At 37.5% G+C, this 25,877-nt stretch overlaps 1 protein-coding gene across 2 annotated transcripts; it reads right to left on the bottom strand.

The window, feature by feature from the left end:
• Nucleotides 1–997: 997 nt before the first annotated feature.
• CFAP418 (cilia and flagella associated protein 418) lies at nt 998–24,144 on the bottom strand. 2 transcript variants are annotated; one of them, XM_082364481.1, is made up of 6 exons: nt 23,870–24,144; nt 19,106–19,193; nt 15,687–15,751; nt 15,085–15,150; nt 7,298–7,393; nt 998–3,585 (listed from the first exon to the last, which is right to left on the bottom strand). In XM_082364481.1, the coding sequence occupies exons 1-6, from the start codon at nt 24,028–24,030 to the stop codon at nt 3,432–3,434; spliced, it is 630 nt and encodes a 209-aa protein (XP_082220607.1). In that variant the 5' UTR covers nt 24,031–24,144; the 3' UTR covers nt 998–3,431. The 2 variants fall into 2 exon arrangements, with proteins under 2 accessions (XP_082220607.1, XP_082220608.1); XM_082364482.1 differs by lacking the exon at nt 7,298–7,393 and having other exon boundaries at nt 23,870–24,120.
• Between the last annotated feature and the right edge of the window lie 1,733 nt (nt 24,145–25,877).

Here is a 25,877-nt window from a genome sequence, read left to right as displayed (position 1 = left end):
TCACTTGTTCGAATCACTACTAGACTCATCAGTAAAGTCTCATGCTCAGATCGGTAGACACGAGTTTTCCAAAATTCTAATTTTTGCTTGAAGACTTACATTTTATCATTGACAACAAATACTAATCAGTAATTTTCCTGGAGGTGACTCACTTTGTTAATTTTTGAGAAAATGTATGCTAAGTAAGTCTGAATACCCATAGTTTGTCAGTTGTTCTTTCAAGCAAAAGTGGATTCCATGAAAAAAGTGGTTTGTTCAGCTCACAGATTGCACAAGTGCTTTTTGTGTACTCCCCATTTAGTCACACAGAGTATTTAAAAGATATGCTTTATTAATATTACTGCCTTTATGAAGGACATTCTTAAGTGAAACTGACTTTTTCTATTGCAAGTGCATGGTGCCACTGCTTTGAATCATAAGGTGCCAGCAGTTTTACCTATTATTTGCACCACGAGTATAAATGTCAACAAAGTGAAAACGTGAAAAAGCACTAACGTCTTAGTGTTATGAAAATAAGTTGACCATGTGCACCCCCTGAAAGACTCCTGGGGACTCCTCTGAGAGTGGACAACACTCTGAGAACCACTAGTGTACAAGACACAGGCTTTGAAAAAATGAGTCAGATTTTGATAGAATAAGATGAGGGAGGGCAGGAACATTCAGACAGTAAAATGTGAAGTATATCTAAGGAACAGTGGGTGGGCTGTAGGTCTAGTTGGAAGAGGAGGGAAGAAGAGGCAGAAGAAGCCAAAAAGATACTGTGAAAAGCCTGGAAGGCCTTCATGAAGATCAACTAGGTTTAAACCAGACAGGAAGAAGAGGCTAGGGTGAGCAGGTGTTTTGTTTTTTGTTTTTGAAAGTTATTTCAACTTATGTAAAAATAAAGCTAGACATGTTTACATTTACTAGTTATAAAATAAAAGTGACAGCAGGGCTACCTTTCTCATATGGAATATTTAGGGAATGAATAAACAAAAAAATACACCTAAATACAGAGTAAAGCTACTTATTATTTATTCATTTCTAGGCAAGATAAGGGTCTGAGAGTACAATGCAGTTCAAATAAAGTAGCTACCTGGCTTGATAAAAAAATAAATTCTCATTAAAGGTAGAAAATTATTATGAGTATTGAAAACAAATATGCAAGACATCTTGAAAGTTTTACAGACTTTGCACTTAAAAATTATAGTTGATTAGAAACTATACTGTTCTTCTACATTGATACTAAAATAGCTGCATTTTGGCTTAAATTACAACTGGTAATAATCTATCCATTTGTATATAAACATAATATTCTTTCTACATTTTCGATTAAAAATTATACAATATTAAAAAGCTTATAAATTGCCAACAAAAATGTGAACTCATTTATACATTCCTGACATTAGGGAACTAATTATTATAAATATTATGTTATGGAATGCCAAACATGGGCAACATATCTAAGTTATAGAATAGTTATGATGAAATAATAAAAGAGGAAAAAAATTTCAAATCCATAATTTAGTAAATTTGCTCATTTAAATTAAAAAAAAAAAATCACCATTATGATTAAATGCGCCAAATTCCATGAGGTTCTGAATGTGTGGATCTTGTTGCTCTGCTATTTTTTGAAATAAGTGACTTCAATCCAAATCCCCGTTTCCTTTTTTTTCTTTAAAAGGATCAATTTTAAAAAAAAAATGTATGTATGTATGTATTTATTTATTTGGCTGCATTGGGTCTTCGTTGCTGCACGTGGGCTTTTTCTAGTTGCGGCGAGCAGGGGCTACTCTTCATTGAGGTGTGCAGGCTTCTCATTGTGGTGGCTTCTCTTGTTGCAGAGCACAGGTTCTAGGCATGCGGGCTTCAGTAGTTGTGGCTCACGGGCTCTAGAACGCAGGCTCAGTAGTTGTGGGACACAGGCTTAGTTGCTCCGTGGCATGTGGGATCTTCCCGGACCAGGGCTCAAACCCATGTCCCCTGCATTGGCAGGCGGATTCTTAACCACTGCGCCACCAGGGAAGTCCCCCACTATGTTTCCGATACAATTACACTGAGATAAAATTTTAGGGGGTAAAAAATTTTTATTGAAAGATAAGATTGGTAAACATATTCTTAATACAAAAATGTGAGCATCTGCCACAATGAGATTTATCCTGTTGGAATACTAGACTTACTGGAACAACTGATACACATATGCAAATGTGTCACAGTTAGGAGAAGGAGTTTAATGACCAGATCTTTCTTTGCTTGAGTAAAATGGCTGGAACAGATTCAGTATAAGACTACGCAGATCATAACTTTGCTTCAGTTCCTCCCTTTCAGCAAGCCTTGTGTCACACATTTGAACAATATATTAGACACATGCGGTAAAGAGCTTCTGGCAAATTGGAATCTCTTGATGGGGCTGCGAGCTGGTAATTTTGAGGTAGCCGATTTTCTGAATGTGTTGCTATTGTAGGGCTCCTCAAGTCTTAGTCATATTAAGAAGGAGCCCAACAGGTTACCTGTTGGTTCAGCTATGCTTTCTTTTTTCATGTATTCACCAATAAACAGCATGTCAACCTGATCCTACCAGAAAAATCAACAGGTTGCCTGAGAAAATACCTTACTTGCTGTTCTCTTTACTTAATGGAGTTTTAGGGCATTAAAGGCAAGAAGGTACTTGGAAAATCCAAAAATGACCTGTCTGTATTAGGATTTTTCCTTGTACTTTTGGGTGCATCAAAAAACCCCACTTTTATATAGAAATGAATACTTGCTAAAAGAGCAAACTAAATAACTTCTGATATCTAAATGAACAAAAGGAGGAGAAATAAGCTAAAACTGGTAATATATACTTACTACTGTGCATAGTATTGCTTTGAATTGGTGAAGTTAGATCAGATACAGGCAGTGTTTTCACCTACAATATACCCAGACTCCCGAAAACCCTTCAATTAGCCACAGATCACATGGTTTCTGACATGTCTAAATTATGATCTTTGCTAACAACAGATCTGACTGGAAGAGGTGACGTGTACACCCCTCAATGACCTCTCTGCAGGGCCAGCTTTATCCCCTTTAACTGCTGTAACGAGGAATGTTTATGCTAAGTATATTAGCAGTCAGTAGCACTGCAGTTGCTACTGAATGGCTATATATTTGTATGAAACTCCACAATTCAATTTCTATTTAACAGGGGACAGGCTAGCAAAGAAGTATTTGGATAACTTGTTACCTTCCTTACTAAGTGAAATGTCCATATATCAAAAAGGAATAATTCCAAAATGTTAAAGCACATTATCTTCCCAAGTCCATTTGGTCTTTGAAAATTTGTACAGCCATTAAATGAAACTTCCTGTCTTTTCCAAAGGGCATGATACTATGTACCTTTACCTAAATATCGTGACAATTAATAGAGACTGTTCTCATGGATGCATTTGTCTGAATATGGAAAGTCTGCATTCCTAGTGTTTACCGCAAACCCAGCGAAGGTGATGATCCGTCTGAAGGTCAGTCAGCTCTCCAACAGTTCTCCAGCTGCACTGGCAGGCGTATGCCCGTGTTCCTTTCTTCTTTACCAACTTTGTTTTTAATTTGTGGAATTCTGGCATATTGTTCCTATTAGTAAAACAAGAAGGTTTTAGCACAGTTGCTTTGTTCAGTGCTTAATGACTTAAAAAAAAAAAAGAAATTCTAACTGCTTTATTTTCCTATCTTCACAACATCCAAACACTAAACTACCTGGTGTTCTCACATGAAAAACAGAAGATACACTTTGGTGTTCTGTTTCTGAGGATTTCAATGTTTTTAAATGGCAATCCTCTAGGTCTGTTTATTAAGGCTGTTGTAGAACACAGTGACCTAAAGAGCTGAAGAATTATTGATCTGTCTTATCAGAGACTACATGATATAAGAATAGAGTGGAAAAGATGGTGGTTCATCTTCTACCTCAAATACTCACCTGTGCCATATTTTAAAAGCCTGCAATGTGGCAAATGGAGAGCATATAAGAGGCATAAAGATAACAGGCTTCTGACGGGTTAACTATAGAAATTTTTCATTAATAGAGAAAAAGTGCTTGTTATTTCTATGTGTTGAATTCATATTATATCTCATTTGTTTCAATGATCTGCTTATTTACGTATATTACCAGAAACAAAACAAATGCCTATCCTGAAATAAATGTCAGTAATTTTAACATAATTAAATCTATGCGCACATGAAAAACGATAACCATCTGACTTGATGCTATTATAAAAAAGACTGCAGAAGTTAAATTTAATTAATAGAAAATCAATTATGATTTTCATAATCCATCTACTGAATTTATGTAAATATTCCATGACAAAAGAAAATGAAAAAATTCAAAGTGAAATGATGAAAAAATACATAGTGAAATGATGAAATACGGTATAAGTATTTTTTAAAAAAGAAATACACTGTTAACTGTTACTTGTTGATGTCACTGCAACAGAAAGCAGGAAACAAAGTGCCCTCTGGTGGCCAATGGGCACCACATTCAGTACTGCACAAAATTCAGGCACAATTGAGGTTAGACCCTAACAAAACCTAAGAGATTTTCCAGGCCAACTGTCTGACTTCAGGAAACTGAGACTTTGACCAGCTGAACAACTTAGCTAAGGTTACAGTGAGATAGGGGAAGAACTGAATGAATAAGTTTTATTGCAAAGAAAAAAGCCGAACAAAACTAAATGTGTTTAATGAAAACTAAATGGCTAAATGAAGGACTGTCCTTTATTCAATCTGCAATATATTTTGACAAACTTAACATGTGATACTTGATTGAATACTTAGAGATTTCAGGAATAGGAATCATGAAAGCCAAGGAACTATCAATAATTAATACATTTCAAGTAGTGCATATTTTAGAAGCTGAGAAAGAAAATTTCATTATTTCCCATAAAGCAAACACAGTTTAATAGAAAAATAAGAGCATTTTATTTAGCTATTATGGTAGGATGGTCAAGTATAGCTTATACTTCTTTTTGAAAATTCTAGAACTTGTCAAAGCTAGGATACACTTATTGCCCTCAAGTGTTTCATCTCCCCTCTACTTTCAAGCAGATCACATCTTCATTCACAAAATCAGGCAGTGAGATGTGAGAAGGCCTCCATTTCCTAGCTTTCCCCTTGAACACATCAGTATATGACCTCTTTCCACCCAGGCACAGAGATGGCCTCTTCCTATCCAAGGCCCACTTTTCCATCAGACCCCAAAGCCTCCAGGACCTTGTTACTCACATAACCTTCCCTTCTCTTGTCTTCCCCACCACCCCACAATATAAACATCAAAGCATCTCCTATCTTTTTTTTTTTTTTAATATTTATTTATTTATTTATTTTTGGCTGTGTCAGGTCTTAGCTGCAGCACGTGGGATCTTTCATTGAGGCATGCAGGCTCTTCGTTGTGGTGAGCGGGCTTCTCTCTTGTGGCACATGGGCCCCAGAGCGTGTGGGCTCTGTAGTTGCGGCATGCGGGCTCTCTAATTGCAGCACGTGGGCTTAGTTGCCCTGCAGCATGTGGGATCTTAGTTCCCTGACCAGAGATCGAACCGGCGTCCCCTGCATTGCAAGACTGATTCTTAACCACTGGACCAGCAGTTAAGGGAACCACTGGACCAGGGAAGTCCCAGCATCTCCTATCTTAAATAAATGATCCCTTAACTCTGCATTCACTGACAGGCCTCCAAGTCACCTTTCTGGGTAATATCATCCAGTTTCATGGTTTCATCTACCACTTTACATTCTACATTTCTTTTTTTAAAATTTATTTATTATTTATTTTTGGCTGTGTTGGGTCTTCATTTCTGTGCGAGGGCTTTCTCTAGTTGCGGCAAGCGGGGGCCACTCTTCATCGCGATTCGCGGGCCTCTCACTATCGCGGCCTCTCTTGTTGCGGAGCACAGGCTCCAGACGCGCAGGCTCAGTAGTTGTGGCTCACGGGCCCAGTTGCTCCGCGGCATGTGGGATCTTCCCAGACCATGGCTCGAACCCGTGTCCCCTGCATTGGCAGGCAGATTCTCAACCACTGCGTCACCAGGGAAGCCCCAGTCTACATTTCTTATCTGAGCTTCAGAGCCCCGAAGAGTACGGGCTCTTGACCTGGGATTTTGGGACCGCGCTAGGCTTTATTTGGGTTGGGTACTATGAAATCTCTCAAATTGTAATTTTTCTATGTATTTGCATATTTGAATTTTTCTGTGGGTATGTTGAGAGGATTCAGATTTTCAGAACAGTTCTTGATGTGAAAAGTTTAAAAACTCTTACATTAACACTAGAGGAGACTCCTAGAGATTTACATGAGAATGGATGCCAGAGAGGTGTGAAGAAAGCCTCTCACAGTTTTCTTTATGCTACTGAAGAGTGCTGTAATAATTCTGATGACTTGTAACTGAAAATATAGTCTTTGCTTAGGCACAGGTTTGGGGGGCCAAAAATGTATGATATATGTACTAATTTTTAGCCCTTAATTTTTATTTGAAAATGTGAATGTATAGTTCAAATACATTTTTATAACTTAAAAACATTAGGTATTCACTGAGTATTTAAGGATGTACAAATTACAAAAATATGAGTAAGACACTATCCCAACCACAAGGAGGGAGGCAGACATATACCAACCTAAGACATTTTCAGTCTTTTATTACAGTAAGTGCTATAACAGGTACAACGTGCTGTGGACACACGGGAGAGGATGAGTTTACTTCCAAGTTGAGAGAGTGGTAAAGGAATCATAGAAGATGAGCAATGAACCATACCCTGAGGGACAGGTAGGGTTTAGGTAGATAAAATGGTGGGAAGGTAGCCCAAGAGGTGGAGAGTTTATACTAAGTCATAGGGAATGGGAGCATTGTTTTGATGTAGCTAAAATCTTGCAAAGGTGAAAAGTATACTGCGGAAAGACAAACAAAGCTGGGTGATAGATAGATGGGGACTGGATTATGGAAGGTCTTGAATGCCATGCTAAGGAATTTGGACATTATTCTGTAAGCAGAAGGGTTTTGGGCAAGAGGATGGCATACTCAGAGTTATGCTTTAATTCTCAGCAAGTGAAGGGTGGTCTGGAAGAAGAGACTGTACACAGGAAAATCAGTGAGGAGGCTACTTCTGAACTCCTGTCCAGAAGTAACATGTCCTTAACTAGGCTGACAGCAGACAGATGGAAAGGAGGAGATGATGCGAGAAGTATCAAAGAGGTGGAGGCCACACAATCTGGCCAAGGCCACCAAGAGGCATTACTGCACAATAAGAAATATAAAGTTGTATATTAAGTACATTTTTCACAGAGTAAAGTTCTTTAGAAACATACCTGAAAAACAGATAATCACATGATTTGTCCCACCCATAGTCATCGTAGCTTACTACCCAGAAATCACAGGCTATACAACGCAGATGGTCACATGCTCTGTTCAGAGAAAAAGAACTGTACGTTAGAAATTACTGGTAAGTTAAAATATGAAAATATGCTGATTTATTCATAGACTATACCACATATTACAGATTACTGAGTAAACAACAGAAAAGTAAAGATGAATCTGATTATAAATTTTTATACTATTGGTCTGGTTACCTATTTGAACTTTCAGGTCAAATTTCTGCACAAACCTACCTATTTTACTAAGATCTTGCATACTGATACATACATGCACACATGTATATTTACATATATAAAAGAAAAAAAATGGATGTGTAGATCTTTTAGTTCAATGGTTTTCAAATTTGTCTGAGGGAGATCTTCACTTAAGCTACCTTCTTTACGTGTTTCCTTTCCTAATGAAAATTTCAGGATGCCTCTATCACAGAATTTGCCACATTGTATTGAAATGCTGGGACAATATCTTACGTGTGCTGGGACAATATCTTATTTGTTTCTGTTTCCCCACTACTTGGCATTAATGTATTCATTCACTCACTTAAAAAATATTTACTGAAAGCCTACTATGTGCTGGTGAGATTCTGTCCTCAAACAGCTTAGATTCTAATTCGAGAAGAAATAAGCAATACTCATAAATTATGTAGCATGTTAGAAGGTAAAAAGTGCTTTAAATGAAATAAAAAGTAGAGTCGATAAAATTGGAAGTACTGGGAGGAAGTGTGTTATAATTTTAAATACAATAGTCTGCATAGGCTTCACTGGTAAGGTGTATCTAAGCAGTTTCTTTAAGTGGAGTGGTAGTTGGTAAAGGAAGTGGGGTTAAGAGAAGGTTATATTTAAGAAGGAAAAACAGCAGGTTTGTATACTGATGGCAAAGATGCACTGAAGGGAAAAATGCTGCTGATGAGAGAGGGTAGAACTGCTAGAACGATACTCAGCACATAACAGGTACTCAGTGACAACCTGAGGAACTGAAATGCCAAGCAAATCTCAAAATTCATATAGTACATAGTAACTTCAGGAGTAAAATGATAATATATGGTAAGAATTATGAATTGCTGCTGCAAACCATTTGACTTGTATAATAATTGTGATTTAAAGATTCTCCATTGTTTGAAGTATTTTAAAACTAGAATCAATATAGATACATTTGATCATCTAAAAATTAAAAGGAAATAACAAGAGCTTTTAAGATACCAAAAACTAAGTGAAAAGACCAATAATAGAGTGAAAGAAAACATTTTCAACACATAGTCAAATACTTATACTGATAAAGAGTGCTTACAAATGACAACAAAGAAAAAAAACCTAAAAATATACTCTATGTCACTAACATAGGTAGCATAGATTAGTAGTTAAAGAGTGTAGACAAGATTGCCTACGTTCAAATGCTGATTCCCTAGCTGTGTAACTATAGTCAAGTAACTTAACTTCTCTGTGACTCAGTTTCCCTATCTGTAAAATGGGGATAATAATGCACACCTCATAAAAGAATTATGAGGAGCTAACCAAGTTAATACTGATAAAGTGCTCATGACAGTGCCTGGCATACAGCATTTATTAAAAAGTTAAAATACTACATAAAGAATTAAAATTTCAAGCAACCATGAAATGTATATTTAAACCAATTAAGTGAGCAAAAATTAGCACTCTCAGACATTTCTGGTGGGTATGTGAACTGCTATAACCTTTTGGGAAAAATCTTGGCATTATTTTAAGATTAAAATTATACCTAGCTGCTGCACTAGCAATCCCATTTTGGGGAATATATTACATATAAATAAAAGCACCAGAGTATAGGCGTGTATCTCAAGAATAATTCCTACTGCAGTGCTGTTGAAGTGGCAAAAAACAGGATACCACCTGGATAGCTATCAAAGAGGGAAAAGACTGAATAACATTTATACTATGGAATATTAGGCAGTTGATAAAAGAGTTAATTAGATTTAACTGCTGACACAGAGGTGCACAAGGCAAGGTACACAATAACATATATAACATGATCCTGCTTTTATAAAAACGACCCCCCAAATTTTCCTGTATAGGTGTTTATAATAAGTTTGTAAGAACATGGAGAAAAATGTGGAAGGTAATATACCATGCAGCTATCACTGGTTGACTCAGGAGGGGTGGGAATGGAGAGGAAGGAAGGAGAGTACTATCTTTCTCCTTATACATTTTGACTTTTAATTTTTTTCAAAAAGCATATAATACTTCTGCAATTAAAAAATAAAATAAAATCCATCACTATATTTTTTTTCACTTATTTCCCTCTAAAATTCAGATAACTTAACTTCAAAATTGCAAATATATTTTGGCCTGAAAGTTTCTTTGAGAATAAATGCTTAATATTTCTAAAAACATTAATCACAACAATAATTAAACACTTAAAATCTTAAGTTTCATAAACAATTCCATATTTCCTTTTAAACTTTTAGCAATTTATGAAGTTGAATTTGTACATATGGAAATTCAACACAACTACATTTGTACACATTTGAACTTGGATTTTGAATGTACAAGTCAGGAAATGCAAAATGATGGTTCCCAAAGATGCTGTAACTTGCTTTCTTATGCATATGTATTTATTACATGATTGCACAGAGTGTTAACTTTAATGCCTTAATACATATGTGCAATTTGGCTGAATTATTGCTGTTGTGGGAACTATAATTTAGAATTTCCTGACATTTTGTATGTGTAAAATTTCAACCATAATGTTACATACAGCTTTTTAATTTAAAATTTAGTAGTTTATTCAAATCTATTCACACTAACATATTTTCCTACAAACACTGTCCTTTGAGAAAAATAAAACTAACTTGCAGCTAAGAAATCATTCTGCTGCTACGATTCACTCTATTAGACCATTATTATACCAGTCTATGGAATAATCCAGGCTTGCAAGTAGTTTTGAAAATAATGAGGAGAGTAAAATTCAATTTGGCTTGAAAATAACACCTTGGTTTTATCTGTATCTTATTAATGCCACCACGCTTTGCTACTGCTCTTTCTCCTTTACACCAAGTGGGTAAAAGATTCAAATCTTTACACTCTAAAATCATTCGAGATTATTCTCAAACCAGAGCTTTATCCAAAAATCAAACAAACATAACACATGAAAAATAGGCAGAACAGACTCGATTTCCTTTATGCCCTAGGCATATAAATCAGTGCTTATTTTCAGGGCTTAAATATATTTTTCTTTTATAACTATATATAAAAGAATATCTAACATAAAGTCATGGTTCCAATGAAAGATAAATTGTCAGGTTTTTCCTCTAAAATGTGAGTAAATACAAACATGGAAGTGTCACCAACAGCTTCGTCCTTTTATCAGGCTAGTAAGTAAAATCTTTACTATTTTAAAGATGTTAGTGGTGGGAATGTCCCAAATATAGCCCAATATAGTCTTCTGCACAGACTCTGGTTCTCAGTCAAATCCTGTCAGATCTACACAGTGGACTGGGGAGTCTTGCTGTTTGGGCAGCTGGAAAACAACAGCTGCAAGAGCAAAAGCGGCTTCCCTCTTACATAAATTATACAAGCTTCTGCAAATTGGTATACTAGAAGGCGTAATGGACTAGGCATCAAGTTACACGTCTGAGTCCTTGCCTTGGGCAAGGCACAGGGCTTGGGAGTCATTCTTGACAACTTTCTCTCTTGCCTCCAACAGCCATTTAATCACTGAATTCTGTCAATTCTATGTTCTAAATATCTCAAGTGTGACCCTTTTTCCCTACAGCCACTGCCACCACTTAGGTCACAGCTGCCATCACTGTCTCTTTCCTGGACCACGGGTACCTACTGCCTGTTGACTGGTCTCCCTGTGTTCTCTCCTATCTTGTCCCTCCAACTTCCAATCCATTTTCCATTCTGGAACCAAAATGTCTTTCTTTAGAAACACAAATATGATTATGTCACCCCTATCTGCTTAAAACAAACCCCAAAACAACCCAATGGCTTCCACTGCTATAAGACATATTTTTCTAAAATCCTCCAGGCGACCCCAAACCAAACGTCCCCTGAGTACCTCTCTCCAGCCCCACCAGGAGCCATTCTTTCCCCCACTCACTACACTCCAGCTCACCTAGCTGCTCTCTGTTCCTCCCACACCCCTGGCTCCTTCCAGCTCAGGGATCGTCTAACACGGTGGGTCCTCTGACTCCAACGCTCCCCTGTCTTTGCTTAATTCCTACTTATTTATCATATCATAGTCTGATTAAATGTTATTTGCTTAGGAAAGCATTCCCTAACACTTCATATTAGTTAGGATGCCAATTATCTATGCTTATAGTATTCTGTACTTACCCTTCACATTACATATTATGTGGAAATTAAATAGTTATTTGTGGAATTAAAGTCTCTTTCCTCATCTAGACTGAAAGCTCATTGAGGGCAGGGAAGTGTCTATTTATTTGTTCACCACAATGTGTTCACTCAAAACCTAGGACTTAGCAAGGACATGATGAATTAATACGTGTTTAATGAATTTAACGTCAGTGCCTCAATTTCCTCATTTATAAAATGGGGTTAAAAATTCTTGCTCTATCTGCATCTTGGTTTTTCCCTGTGAAGCAGGTAAACCAATACACATATATTTACAAAAAAGTGCTCTGGACAGTATAAAGTACTTCACACATATGATATTTTACATGCACGTGAATATGTATGTACTTCACACATATAATATTTTACATGCACGTGAATATGGATGTGCTTATCTTTCTGTGTGTGCTGATCTATGTCATGAAGAAGGTGGTCAATGATTAGTATCTTTGTGATGGGTGAAGAAGAAAAGATCTGTGAATATAAACATTTACCTGTGCATATATATGCAAATTGTATGTGTTTTCCCTTCTTGTCACTGTGCAAAAGGTAGGAACGGGGTCGAAAGATTGTGGCATTCTCATGGATCAATGTTATATGATAGACATACATTGACATTCCATCTGGAACGAGATTCTTCTCTGCTAGACTAAATCAAAGTACATGTAAAAATATACTACATAAAAGAAAATCTTAATAAAATATTTACTCTTGGAAGTAAACCAGAACACATAGAGATATTTCCTGAGATAAAATGGAAAAGTAGTAGAATATAGGATTCTTGCAGCTGAGGTGTAACACAATGAGAAGGCAGCACAAACAGATGAGAAAGACCCACAAGTAACTACAAACTAGTGTACCTATAGTAGCTAGCTGACTTGCAACATGGGCGCAATTTTAATGTATTATTTCATTTAATCCTTACAATAACTCAGTTTCCTCACCCATAAAAACCAAAGTTTTTATGGGTGAGGAAACTGAGGTTTTGTAAGATTATATCCCTTCTCAAGGCTTCACAGCTTGTAAGAGGCAGAGTGAATATCTGAACTTAGGTATTCTGTCATCAGAGCCCTTTTTCTCATGCCCTGGGTATAGTCATTTGTTTCTTTATCAGTTTCTCTACTGGCCAGTGTTTTATCTTTTTTGCTATCTAGTACCTAGGACATAGAGGACATTCAATGAATATTTAAAAAAAGAAAAGGAAAAGGAAGTTCAAACAGAATGACAAAATGAGTCTACAGTAAGTGAATTAAGCAGGTAAGACAGTGGGGACATGCATTAGAAAGGAGTGTCATTCTAGACAGGGAATAAATGTAAAGATACTCAGAGGCAGAAAAATATAAGTGGAAAGTAGAAGGATAACAAGTGTTCTAGTGCAAGTAGAGTATCTAGCCCAGGCTTTAACTGGAGGTGAAAGAACTAAGAAGAGAAGAGGAAGAACAAGGACAACAATTTGGTAAAGCAAACTAAATGAGTTTAGAGTTAATATGAGACAGATGGCAGCTCTCATCTTCCTTCTGAACGGGGGAGAGGTGCTCAAAATGTTATGTTAGGTATATTTTCTTCAATGGTCTATGTGGGTGAGACTACAGAAGACGGAAGTGGATGGTAACTAGGAAACGTTTGCCGTATAGCTCAAGGATGACTTGAGGGAAGCCTGGATTTGAGGCAGAGTGGTCTGGCAATGACCGAGACAAATCCAACCAGGTAGACACAGTAAGTCAGGATCGATAAGCAATCAGACTGTATTCTTCTCTAAGGGCACTTTGTGTCTCTAATGCTTTGAATAGACAGTCCTCAACGCACGACGATTCAGTGCTATCAACTCTTTATTTACAGCCCTCACAGCAGGCATCACCCCTGTGGGCTGCTATAGCCTGTCTGCTGCCTGGTGTTCCTGGTCCAGGCTTCTCCAGATTCCCAGTTTCCCTCTGGTCCTATAGCCCTTTTTTTCCAGGCCTCCTAGGATCTAGGCCAGCTCTACCACAACCGTCCAACAACGTCCTTTTGGATCCCACTTCCATTATTCAATATAATGGTTATCTCTCCTGAAACGTGATCAGAATGCAATCATATAGCTCAGTCTTTTATTTCTTAAAAAGTTATCAGAAAATGAAAAAGTGCTTTAGAAATAACTAGACAAAATATAATAATCTAGTTAAGTAGGTCTCTATAAAAATAGAACCAAACTTAACAGGATGGTAAAATTATTTGCCGAACTACTTACAATAGACAAAACATGGAAACAACCTAAAAGTCCATCGACAGATGAATGGATAAAGAAGATGTGGTACATATATACAATGGAATACTACTCAGCCATAATGAAGAATGAAATAATGCCATTTTCAGCAACATGGATGGGCCTAGAGATTATCATACCAAGTGAAGTAAGCCAGAAAGAGAAAAACAAATACCATATGATATCACTTATATGTGGAATCTAAAATACAACACAAATGAACTTATCTACGAAACAGAAATAGACTCACAGACATAGAGAACAGACTTGTGGTTGCCAAGGGGGAGGAGGGTGGGGGAGGGATGGCTTGGGAGTTTGGGATTAGCAGACACAAACTATCATATATAAAATGGATAAACAATAAGGTCCTACTGTATAGCATACGGAACTATATTCAATATCCTGTGATAAACCATAATAGAAAAGAATATGAAAAAGAATGTATATATATGTATAACTGAATCACTTTGCTGTACAGTAGAAATTAACACAACATTGTAAATCAACTATACTTCAACAAAAAAAAATTTGCTGAAAATCGATCTGTCTCCCCACTTTACGACAGTGACGATGGAGTAGGCAGGAGTCTGAGGCTGGTAGGGGCTTGGGGTAGGTAGCATCATGACCATAAGATTGCCCTGAAAGAGGTACTGAGTGAGATACTGGGTGAAAGGAGGGTTGGGGAAGAGACAACAAAAGGAGGGTTTCTCCTTTTGAAATATGTAAAATCAAGAGACTGTGCTTAAGAACTCCCACAGCTTCTCATGCTGACTGGCCAAGTCAGTGTGGGTGACACATCATATAGTTCACCTGTCCTACTCACTGGTTTTCACTGCCTGGAAGGAAAAATGGCAAGGCAGAAGCTCAACTCCTGGTGTCTTGTGGAAACCAAGCTGGGATGGAAGTGATCCAGGCACTTCAAGTGGATCTTAAAGAAGGGTGTCAACACAATGATACCCAACACCATAGCTTTTAACAGCTATCACCCAAGAATAATAAACATTTCAGTAAAGTGTTCTTAGACTGGCTAACAAAATATACCTTTTATTATGAAACAGACTCATGCGAAGATGATAAGAACTATGTTTTAACAGGGTATCAATTTGGAAAAAACTAATTAAGAAAGTATAACATATTTCTGACATCTTACCTCTGTGAAGTATTTGTCCCAATCCCACACGGAATAGCGCTTCCCCCAAGGTATACTGGGCTGCAGCTGGACATGTTCAACAGATGGGAGAAAAATAAAATTAAAACATAAAAGAAACATGAGAAGTTAATTTGGCCTCACTGACTCTATATTCTTGTAATCAAATTGTATATTTTCCTGAGCAAGACAACTATTTCAAGGAAGAGGTATTTATTCCAGGGTCAGTGTGTTATTGGATAAAACCTGTATATTCAGGAACACTCAAGGAGTTAAAATGAGTCACAGAAAAATGTGTTTGCCAAATAATGTAAGGGACAAAGTAAATACTGAAGAATATAACAGAACATTAATTTTGAGAAACCATTCATACTTTTTTTTTTTTTTTTTAACGCAGCAGAAAATTATTTACAATAGCAATAACCTCCCATTCAAGTTCCTTTACACTAAGGAGTCACAGACCATAAGAACACTGAAAATGCTGCTATTGGTCTGTCTCCTGAAAGCCGACCAGTGCTTTGTTGCTCGATGTTGTTAAATGGTAACAAAATCTACTAGACCATGCTCACCAGTGTGTATAATTCACCAAAGCAAACCCAACTTACCTCTTACCAAGGCCCTGAAAGGAAGCTCTGACAGATGTGTTACCTGAAGATTTAGATCTTAATTTCTGTTAAAAAAACAAAACAATAAAAGGCCAAGGGTAACTTAGAGAATTGTAACATGAAAACTAATATTCTTTACTTTATAACAAGAATATTTTTAAAATGGCTTAAAATTTCCTATGATTTTAAAGTTTCTGAAATGAAAACAATGATCAAAACCCTTTAAAGGCAAAAGGGAAGTAGACCTCCCTGAGGAATTTACGAATTACTATGCTAACGTTTAGTCTAGAAAATTGATATACTGCCATTATTAGCATGCTAAGATTCAGAGTCACTTTATAACTCTTCAGTTAATACTAGAGTTCAATGATTTAATATGAAGGAGCTGCTATTTAAAACTTCATCCTGGAAAAATTCAACTGAGGAGTAAAAAAACCTCAGACTCATTTTAAAGGCTGTGAATGGTACTCACCTGAACTAAAAATAAACTAACCAAACTCCTGGGTAACTTCAGGAATATTAATTATGATCAAATGGAATGGTATCAACCATTAGATGTTCAAGGAAAACGTACAGCTACCTAGTCACAACCATACAGTAGTTCCTATATGGTTACATAACATCATCATTAGCAAGCATTTATTAAGTGTTAACTGGTATAAGGTACCAAACAACATAGCCGACCACATACTAGGACCACCACCAAGGAAAGGAAGTAGGATGGAGAAAAGGCAATTTAAACTATGCAGAGACATGCCATCATTTTACCTAGTAGGTGAGGAAATTTAATGGAGGCAAAAATACTTTACTATTTCTCTTAACTCTTTTATTTGTTGAATAAAACTGATGTTAAACAGAACTGGAAACATTTTCGGTGCATAGCTGAAACGTAATAATGTGCCTAAGTCTCTTTTTGTCTTTGGGAGCATGCTCCATGTGCCATCCAGGCTTGTGTTTACAACTCAAAGCTGGCACACTGGGACATCTACTGCTGTTTCTGGGCTTTCTTGTGGGAGTCTGAGAGTGGTTAACAAACGAAACAACCTGCAACTGATATAATATTGTAAATCAACTATATTTCAATTAAAAATAAAAGAAACCAACAGAATGGGTGAGCAATGGGGGAGGGAGCAATACTCTGAAGAGCATGACCTGGCCTCCAAGGACAAGGTGGGCATGGACTGGCAATTCACAGACACTTCTTTTCCTCATCCAATCAGTGTTTTACATTGATCTGCTTTCCTCCAGGAGTTTACTTGGGTTGCTTTCTCCCCTGCAGGCTGGAAAACTGGATATAATAACTAACTTCAAAAAGGGAGCATACAGAAGAAGTGCATAAAAGCTTATTTCTTCATGATTATAAGAGCTATTTTTGTTTCAAATTAGTGTATCTTCTCTAACACTTCTTTAGAGAAGTATTTCCTTCTCTTTCTGAAATGCCTTGAACTGAAGAGACAGTGCCTCACACACAGATACATACCCTGTAGTGCTTAATAAATAATGAATTGCTCAGATGATCAATGAATAACATCATGTAGTTTTTTTCTACCACTAATTAAATTAGTATTGCTATTCAGCATTTATGATACATTCTGTTCGCAGAGTATTCAACACCATTGCTATTGTGTTGACATGTTATTCAACTAGGCCACCAGCTTATTAATTTACCACAGATGAATTGAAAATGTTAAATTTAGAGAAATTAAGATTTTTTAAACTTGGTTTTATTCTTTTTTTTTTTTTAATTGAAGTATAATTGACCTACACCACTATGTTAGTTTCAGGTGTACAACATACTGATTCAGTATTTCTATACATTACAAAATGATCACCACAAAAAGTCTAGTCACCATCTGTCACCATACAGAGCTATTACAGTATTATTGACTATATTCCTCATGCTGTACATTTCATCTCTGTGACTCATGTATTTTGTAACTGGAAATTTGTACATCCCTCATGTATTTCACTCATCTCTCCCACTCCTCTCCCCTCTGGCATAGAGAAATACAAAGCTTAAGATCTATAGCAGTCACTTGATTTTTAGTCTGACAAAAAAAGAAGTGGCCCATATCCATAATCTTAACACAATCATTGCCTAGTTATTTTTAGTCCACTGTCTTGCTTTAATCTTCCTTATCTTAAAAACAAACAAACAAACCCTCTTTGGTATTATATTTATTTCTTAGATTGTTTTCCTTGTGGTCCTTGTAATTTAGACTTCCATTTGGTCTCTTTCTAACAAATATATATATATATATGTATATATGTATATAAATAAATCTATAAATCTAACAAATATATTCTGTGCCCACCAAACTGGTAAAAATGAAAGTATATACATTCTCATCGCTGCTGGTGAGAAGAATACAAATAAGACAGTCACTTTGGAAAACATTTTGGCAATGGGTAGAAAAGTTGAAGATGAGCACACCTTGTGACCTCCTAGGTTTATATATCCTAGAGAAACTCCTATACATGGGTTAAAAAAAAAAGACATACAAAGATATTTGATGAAGCATTGCTTGTAAGAGCAACAACTTGGCATAATCAAAATGTCTAATCACCAGGGATGTAGATAGATAAACTGTGGTGGAGTTACGTAAGGGACTGCTATACATTAGTTAAAACTGTTTATGCTTACGTACATATGTAATAAAAGTATAAAAGTATGGATGGAAAGGCTAATGGTTACCTTTGGGAAGGAAGGCAGTAGAGTAAGATTTGGAGAGTTCTTAAACTATAATTTTTATTTCTTTAAAAAAAGTCCAGGGAGTTCCTGGCGATCCAGTGGTTGGGACTCAGCGCTTTCACTGCTGTGGCCTGGGTTCAATCCCCGGTCAGGGAACGAAAATCCCGCAAATCACATGGTGTGGCCAAAAAAAAAAAAAAAATCCAGGGGAGCAAATCTGGCAAAATGTTAAGATACGTTCAGTATGACTAGTAAATATATAGGTGGCTGTTATATTATTTTATGAGCTTTTATAAAGTTGATATAGACATATAAGCATTTAAAAAATTAAAATACTACCAACTTAACTGATTAGTTCTTGGGATGAGAGCAATGGCAAAGCATTTGAGATGCTAAGCACATTCCTATAATGAAAGCTGATTTTGGTCTTTTAGAAAAGTATTCTTAGAGTATACAAATAAATACAAGTAACCAACTTCATCTGCAAGTTGACTTTTGTTCAACAGCTTTTCTAATTTCTCATTCTTGCTGAGAAATAAAAAGCAAAACACACAGTTTCTAATTTTTTTTCCTATTTAAATCTAAGTGGAATAATTTCTTTAAATAATTGTATTTCTCAGAATTCAAAGGACTATAGATACTTGTGTATTCTATAAGTTTTCAGACTATTCTAAACATGTCTTGAGCTAATGAAAGAATTACTGTACATTTAGAACATTTGACTTACAAAGCGTTTTTTGTCAAAGTTGGGCTCTTCAAATATTTCGTTAATAAGACTGTCAAGATCATGTTCTTTCTTAAATGTTTCTGTTGATCTGAAAAAACAAACAAACAAACAAACAAGAAAACAGCTGAAGCTTAAGTGCAGATAAAGTCAGCCAGCATCAGAAGAGTTTTGTTTAAATAAAGTCCATTACTAGAGTTGATAACAGAAGGAGAAATGTGATGTTATTTTTTTCCTACTATGGACATAGCCTAGGTTTCTTGAGAAAAAAGATGTAGTTCATCAGGTACAAATTCACATGTGTACTTTTACATACTTAAAATATAACATTTAAAGCTGTATGTTATATATAAGAGAAAGGTGGGTATGCACTTTTCTAAATTACATCAACCATTTATTTAAGAATACAAAATATGTACAATTATAAGTAGAACCTGAGAATTATAAACAAAGATAATTTTAATATGTCTAATTTTCCCCTAAGGGTTCCATTGTAAGTCAAATAATCATATCTCTTTACTACAGGAGCCAAAGGTTATATAACCAAATGATCAATTACACACATACACACAAAAAAGTGATATTTGCTTGACAGAGTATCTCAACTATCTCTTTACCTTCTGCAGGTAAAGCCATCACAGGATTACTGACAAACTGTTACTGCATGGAACTCCTATTTAATAGCTAACATTTACTGAATACTTTACATAGATGAAGATATAGGGACCGAGAGATTCAAAAACTCGACCAAGTTCATATAAACAGTGGGAGGAGAGGCTTGGAATTGAATCTAGGGCAGTCTAGACACCTAACATTAAATGAGATTAACTCTCTTTAGAGTTTACGTTACAGATGCTGTATATCATTATAACTTTATAACTTCATTGGATCATTATTTGTTTCAAAAGACAGGTTTTTTAGACTAACTCTCTATTTCTAGAAACATATTTGCTCCGAAATTGTTAACATCAGGATTATAGCCCTTCTTTGATACTGCTTAGAGTAAGATAATTAACCTGATGTAAGAAAACACAGAGGCTACTGCCTAACACTGAATGTCTGATTCCATCTATGTCCAGGCTTTGCCTCTTCAGTTTTTCCCTTTCTAACTTTTACCCTTAATATCTTCCACTGTATACTGGTTTCTTCCCAAGTATGCTAAGTATGCTTTCTTCTTCAAAGAAACATTCCAAAACCCCTCTTGAAGCTGCCACCCTATTTTACTCACTACTGAAGAGTAGTCTATATCCATTATTTCTACTTCCTTACAAGTACATTGGATTTAGCATCAGCTGGTTATCTGGATAAGGGTTTCTTAACCTTAGAAATACTGACATTTGGGACCAGATAATTCTTTGTGTGTGTATGTGTGTGTGTGTCACAGTGAGAGGGGCAGGCTATTGTGCACTGTAGGATGTTTTACAGCATCCCTGCTTCTACCCACTAGATGCCAGTAGCACACCCTTCCCCAGTTGTGACAATCAAAAATGTCAAGACATTGCCAAATGCCCCTTGAGTGGTAAAGTCATCACCTGTTGAGAACTACCCACCTAGTTTAAATTATTTAACCTCTCTGAACCTCAGACATTTTATATGTAAAAAGGAAATCTAGACAACTATTTAAAACTTCTTCCAGGTGTAATATTCCATCTCTGGCCTCTATATCCCTCAACAATAGTGAAACTCTTTTTTTCAAAGTCACTACTGCCCAAATCACTATATTCAATGGCCTTTCTCAGTTCCAATTCTCTTTAATCTTTCAGAAGCACCTGACACTTGTGTACCAATTCCTTCAATTTCTTTTGTGACAGCAGGTTGCTAAGATGTCCTCTAGAAATTTTCTCCTCTGGTTTTCATGATGTACTCTCTGGGTTCCCCTCTCTCATGCAATTTCACAATTTCAAGGATCAGATGCATTCAAACTTTACCAGTCTACTCAGTACTGTTAGGGGTCCAAACTATCAGCTTACATAAGATTCTGGTCTGTTATTAGATCACACAATTTCATGATGCCTACGCTTGCCTATGCTTTGCTACAGAAATGGGAAAAAAATGCCATCATTTCATTGAGAAAGCATATAAATTTTAAATGACAGTATACTTTTTGTCTTTTGATGCTGTAATACAATAATCTTAAACAAAGGTTAATAAACATTTATTGGTTCCCTACTTAACTTTGCTTCCTATATTGAATCTTGATTTAAGATATAGTTTCTGTCAAAAATAAAATATATAGTCTAAATAAAATAAATGTAAACACTTGAAACCCATAATTAAATGTGAAAGGTATACATAAAAGCTTAAATCTGGATGTACAATGTCCTGGTAGACTTGGAAATATGAACTTGGGCAAGCAACTGTTTTTCTAGGTCTTGGTCAGTGAAATGAGGATAATAATAGTATTCACTATGTAGGGATGCAGAGATTAAATGAAATAACACATATAAGGCATATAAAAAGGACTCAATAAGTATGGGCTATTATTATAGCTATCATCTATGAGGTTATGATATTATCTCTAAATATTCCCATCTGTATAATCCTGAACCACTTTATTCTTATTGCAGTTCAACTCACATCAGTCTTTTTTTTTTAAAAAAAACTAATCATATATTTCTCTTTATCATTTTGAACTCTTCATCAAGTTGTATATGTTCTGACCATTTATATTAGCAGTAGTTCCTGGTATCCAGATGTGGCTTGGTCATTTATTATCTGCAGTGCTATCGTTTTTAAGGGACAATATCAGTATTTTAACTCTTTTAAGAAAAAGAGATACAGGTTATATCACTACACAATTGGCAGGTAGTCTCCTATTAATAAATTCATAATGTAAATCAGTTCCTAACTTTTAGGTATCAATTTTGGCTCAGGACAAAATTTTAATATTTGACATTATATACTACATTTGTTATTAAGTTTAGGGTCTTTGTTGCTGTTTTTTTGCAAAATTTACCTTTACAACTACAATGCCAAATGAAGTGAATGACAACACTTGAATTCAACACATGAGTGACAACAGTACTGGTTTGTTACAGCTTCTATAAATGTATTATTGAAAAATCTGAGGTAGTAAGGTGGGATGGGATGCTACAAGGATTATGCATGGATTTTAGCAGTATAACAACAGGCTACGGAGAGAGGTACAAAAGGACCTGTGCTTGGAGAGGATCCGTCCACCTTAGTAACCCTTTCCATTTTCAGCAGCCTGCTCCAAGACATCCTATCCCTCCGTGCTAGTTCTCCTAAGATGAATAGGCTCTGGAAGGCTCTTTGATAAATTTTCTCCATGCCCCAAAGGAATAAACAAAAAGAACAAAAGAACTTGCAAGGTAACATTGTTGTAGGATAGGAATGGTAGATGTGCTGGGAATGAGTAAATAAGAATGTCCAGCATTCAAGATAATAATATACAAATTAGTGAGAGTGATATTTGCATAAACAGTCAAATGAGCGTTAGCCCATTCAAAGCGGTCATCTTTTTGGCCGAGTCACCACTAGGGATGAACCCATGCCCCCTGCATTGGGAGCTCGGAGTCTTAACCACCGAACCGCCAGGGAAGTCCCCAAAGCAGTCATTTTAGTTGGCTCTACAGTTATTTTTTCGAATGCTGCCAAGTACTCGACTAACTTTTAGAACTTCTGTTTCTAAATTTTAGACTCTTTTCAATGTTTTTATCTTCTGAGGGTGAATTTTTATAAACAAATGTCATTAGAGGTAAGTCTTGTAAATTGGGTAGCAATGGTGTTGGGTTCTGGGAAATCACACACAGGTGCGCAAAAACAAAACAAAATCCACAGATGCAGCCATAAATGAACAAGATTGATTTTCTTGGGTTGTTCCAAAGCTGCCTCTGTGTAATTCCACAAGCGTCTCCAAGAGATTCAAGCAAGAGTTACTGCAGAGGCTCCCAAGCCAACACTTTGAAGGACAATACTCATTCTGGTAAAAATTTTGGTTTTTTGGAATTGAGGGGGGAAGTGAGATAAAGAAGAAAGTCCTATTATTGAATAATTACACAGAAGAAAAATGACTGACAAATTTGAAAGATACTTTTTTTGGATCAAAAACCAAGACTTAAGAAAATTCCCCAAATTTCGATTTGGATGCCTGAGAGCCTCTGGGACCCTTAGCTGGGGCCGTGGGGAGAAGGAAGGTGGCTGGATTAATAAATACAATGTTACCAATAATTAAACCTTTTAATCTTAAATCTAATCTCATTCAATTCTCTGAGCTTAAAAAAAAAATCAACTAATGATGGAGCAGAATGGAATCGTTTTCTCCAACAATTGGCCCAAGAATTGTTCTGCCTTGGGAATGGGGTCCCAAGAGGACCAGAGGCAGTAAGATGAGGTTCTCTGTGCGGGCACCTCAAAAGCGGAAGAGAATCGCTCACGCAAACGGAGGCCCGGGTCACCGTGACCCCCTCGGGGCTCAAGAGGGAGAGCCTAAACTGCACCCCCCCTCCCCCATCGGAACCCGAGTGAAGCCGCGGGCTCTCAGAGGCGGGGCATCAGCGGGGCCAGTCCTCTGGGGCTTGCTCGGGGGCGGAGTCTGGCCTTGGGAAGAGATGTTAGGATCCTCCAGGCTGGGGAGTTGAAGTGTGTGCGGCCCCGGAAGTGGGGAATTGAGAGTCTGGGCCCTAGCAGGGAGAGGAGCTGGAGGTTGCGGGCGGGGGTACGTTTGTTTGGGTCCGGCGGCGGAGGGGTGGCTTTAGGACCTGAAGCAGGCTTCACCAGAACAGCCCACCCCTCCCGCCTGTTAACCTGAGATTCTCTTTCGCCTCGGCTCGGTTCCGGTCGTTGCTGAGGATGCCGCCGCCACCGCCTCCGCCTCTGGGCCGTTCGACCATACCCAGTCTCAGTGGGTCTGGTCTGCAAAACTTGGACTCGACCTCATCCAAGAGCTCGTCCAGGTCCTTCGCCATCTTGAATCGTCATGTCCGTCCCCTGCTCTTATAGCTACAGCACCGTGTGGTTTCCAGGGGCAACGCGAGGAGCCGCAGGGCGCGCTGGTCGCTCCCGCGCATGCGCGAGCCGTTCCGAGGCTGTCCTAGGCGCTCGCGATGCCTGGGCGCTGACGCGCTCGCGCGGAAGGATGCAGTGGGGTAGCGAGGCACCGGGGCACAGGGTTTCCCGCGGGGCGAGAGGTCTGTCGGAACTGTCCTTTCCTGCGCTACCTCGCGACGCTTTGCTTTTCTTTGTTCCAGATTGTGTGGCGTGTTTTGTCCCATTTCCCTCTTCTGGACTCAAGTTGTAACCACAATCACACGACTGCCTAGCTCCCTCATCCGCTCTTCATCTTGCCCCATTGGGGTCCCAGTTGTATTCCAGCAGTTCATAAATTCTTTAAATAATCTGCGAAGAAGCCTGCAAAAGGAAAACAAGGATCTGTACCAAAATACTGCCTGCTCGTAGTCGGCAGGATTCGAACCTGCGCGGGGAGACCCCAATGGATTTCTAGTCCATCGCCTTAACCACTCGGCCACGACTACTGTTGATATTAACTTTGGCAATGAGATCTATGTAGTCTGCACACAAGTATCTACTCCAGTAACAGGTATGTTTAGATCGTGAGGAAAACATTACAAAGCTGCTCTGCCAGATAAGAGCATATTTGAATGTTATGGCTCTAATAATTTTAACTTCTTGAAGGGCTCTTAGAGCATATCCCGTCCAACCTTTTAATCCCCATCAGAAAAAACTGAATTTTAGTAAAATCGCTAAAGTTAGCGTCAGACAACAAGAGGTAAGGAAGAAAGCCTGGTGCTGCTGTACACCTGCTTGCAGAGGTGTGCATTTCCAGGAGGGAACCGGCAACCTTGGGGCCACCGACCAGCCTCCGGGCTTCCTTGCCGGGCTCCCAGCTCCACCCCTGCCCCTCTCTCTTGGACAGACAGCTCCCAAGGACTCTTTTTACCCACTAGGCACTAAAATGCTGTTGCCCACTGATTTAAATTCACTATGCAGGGCCAGACTGTCCCACAGTGCCGTAAAAACACTACTTTGAAAAGTGTGATGCGTGATAAAATGCAAGGTATTGTCATTTCATGGTACTACTGTAAATACTGTACATACCGAAACCTGAACTTTGAGTATTTCTAACGTGGGATAGCAAAGAGGTTGGCAGCCTTGGAAACTCTGGAGCTAGTTTAAACAAGTTGAATTAGTAGCTTCATTTATTTGGTTTGTTGTTTGTTCAAAATATCTTTAATGTCCCTGAAGAGTAACATGAAGTGGTGTGATGGAGCGAATGTAGAGCCTGCCTTTAAATATTCGACTTTTGGGAGCCAGCTGTTAAATGCAACCATTATTAAAAAATTAAATTAAATATTTTAAAAAACAAAAGCAATACTCAAAATTCACTACAGTCTAGTTATTTCCCTACATTTTACTATAATTTATGCTGTTGAGGTTATTTACATCTATTGTATCTGAAATACTATACAGTGGGTTGTTATTGTGAATCTCTTCCTAACTTCCTGTTAGTGATGTCCCTTGGGTAGCTTGGAATCAGGCTTCCTGGGTGTATTTACGCCAGGGAAATTGCACATGCTACAAAATACTTTTCTCACTAGAGCTAGTTGTCAAGCACTTACCAGCACATCACTAATGTTTACCATCAGACCAACCTTGAATATTCCCAGCAAGGCAACAGTCCCCTTACCTGTACGGCTGCCCTGGTTATACTCCCTGAAGGTTTGTTTTAGCTATCAGAATCCTAGCATATTGTATGACTTCCCACTCAATATTTTAAAGCTGTGTTTTGTTTTTC

The sequence above is a fragment of the Balaenoptera borealis genome, assembly GCF_965194805.1.
Source record: "Balaenoptera borealis genome assembly, chromosome: 17".
In the NCBI taxonomy this organism is placed as follows: domain Eukaryota; kingdom Metazoa; phylum Chordata; class Mammalia; order Artiodactyla; family Balaenopteridae; genus Balaenoptera; species Balaenoptera borealis.
The sequence above is the reverse complement of the archived record's forward strand: the minus strand, read 5'-3'. Positions and strand labels throughout refer to the sequence as shown.

Bases quoted from the DNA above. Each gene is read 5' to 3' on its own strand.
- CFAP418 (XM_082364481.1), bottom strand. From the start codon at position 24,030: ATGGCGAAGGACCTGGACGAGCTCTTGGATGAGGTCGAGTCCAAGTTT. The intron at 7,394-15,084 runs GTAAGATGTCAG...TTCTCTGAACAG, and splicing joins GGGACAAATACTTCACAGAG to AGCATGTGACCATCTGCGTT. The intron at 3,586-7,297 runs GTATGTTTCTAA...TTTTACTAATAG, and splicing joins TGTGATTATCTGTTTTTCAG to GAACAATATGCCAGAATTCC.